We start from the raw sequence: 1,393 nt of genomic DNA, 5'->3' as shown, positions 1-1,393 counted from the left end.
AAATATGACACTTTTTTTTACACAATTCAAAACATATAACCAATGATTAATATACAAAACGTGTGAGTTAAAAATCATTAAATGAGGAGCTTGTTGAACTGTAGTTGTTCTTCATCTGACACATTAGATAAAATGTTAAAACCCCACAACTGAATAAAATCCTCCATGTTCTGTGTGGCTCTGTGGAAGTGGAAAGAAAGAAGGAAAGCAAGATAGAGGAGGAAAGAAAGTAGATCCTTTTGCATTTAAAAAGCTCCAGTGAGCCACAAGGGGGCACTAAAGAGCCACAGGTTGCCGGCCCCTGCTCTAGCAGGCAGGAGCCACTTTTTATATACGGATTTGTTTTGTTTTTTTGTCTGACACCAGACGTGCCTGTAGGGCTGCAACTAACAATGGTTTTGCAAATCAGTTAATCTGTCCATTATTTCATTTATAGTTTATATATATAAACTATTATTTCAATAATCAATTAATCGGATTGTTTCAGCCCTCCCTGCCTGCCGCCTCTTTTCCCTAAAGCAGCGTTGTCAATTTTTACCCTAGTATTAGCTTAATTTAATATATATATTAAATGTTTCTTTAGGTAAATATTACAGCAGCTGCTGCCTATCGATGCTCATCAGTTCACAATCTTTCGGTCTTATTATAACGTCTGTTTGCATCCTTCTTCCAGGCTCACGTTTACTGTGAAGGAGATGATGTGTATGATGTGATGCTGAACCAGGTAAAATAAACATTTTTTTTATTCCTGCAATAAGTAATTAAAATATGAAAAAACAAAACGAATCTGTTAAAATCTGAGTCTGCAGATTGAACCTGAAAATAAAATAATAAAAGAGCTCATAGGAGGCTGATTGGATGATTTCTACTAATTAAAGACTAACTTTAATTTGTCTTTAGCTTGAATAATGTCCTATAAAAAAAGGATTATTAATAAAGCCTCTGATTTTATTTTATGATATAGAAAAACTAAATAAACCTAGCATTTACACTACTTCTAAAACACAATTGATTTTCTTTAAATTGTTATTTTTTTTTGCTTTAACTTTGCAGACTAATCTCCAGTTTAACAATAATAAATATTACCTGATCCAGCTGCTGGAGGACGACGGCTCTAAAGTTTACAGCGTCTGGATGAGGTGGGGAAGAGGTGAGTTCATGGTTCAAGCCGACGGCTCGGCAGCACCAAGAAAACTCCTGTCCTTTGATTGACTGTTTCTTTCCACAGTGGGTAAAGTGGGTCAGAACAGCCTGGTTTCCTGTGGCTCAGATCTAAAAAAGGCCAAAGATGTTTTCAAAGAGAAAAAATGCATTTTCTCCAAGCTTTGCAAAATGATATTTTGAGTGAATTTTTGTAATGCTGCAGGTTCTACGACAAGACGAGCAACGACTG

The 1,393-nt window shown here is 35.6% G+C and overlaps 1 protein-coding gene across 1 annotated transcript in view; it reads left to right on the top strand.

The window, feature by feature from the left end:
- Positions 1-1,393, top strand: part of parp2 (poly(ADP-ribose) polymerase 2) — a 22,048-nt gene that overhangs the window by 9,388 nt on the left and 11,267 nt on the right. The window contains 3 exon segments of the mRNA XM_015399530.1: positions 674-724; positions 1,054-1,150; positions 1,229-1,354. Of these exon segments, the coding sequence (XP_015255016.1) occupies positions 674-724; positions 1,054-1,150; positions 1,229-1,354 (274 nt within the window).

Source organism: Cyprinodon variegatus, unplaced genomic scaffold (assembly GCF_000732505.1).
Source record: "Cyprinodon variegatus isolate N-32 unplaced genomic scaffold, C_variegatus-1.0 Scaffold1022, whole genome shotgun sequence".
Taxonomy (NCBI): domain Eukaryota; kingdom Metazoa; phylum Chordata; class Actinopteri; order Cyprinodontiformes; family Cyprinodontidae; genus Cyprinodon; species Cyprinodon variegatus.
This window is presented reverse-complemented; position numbering and strand designations above follow the sequence as displayed.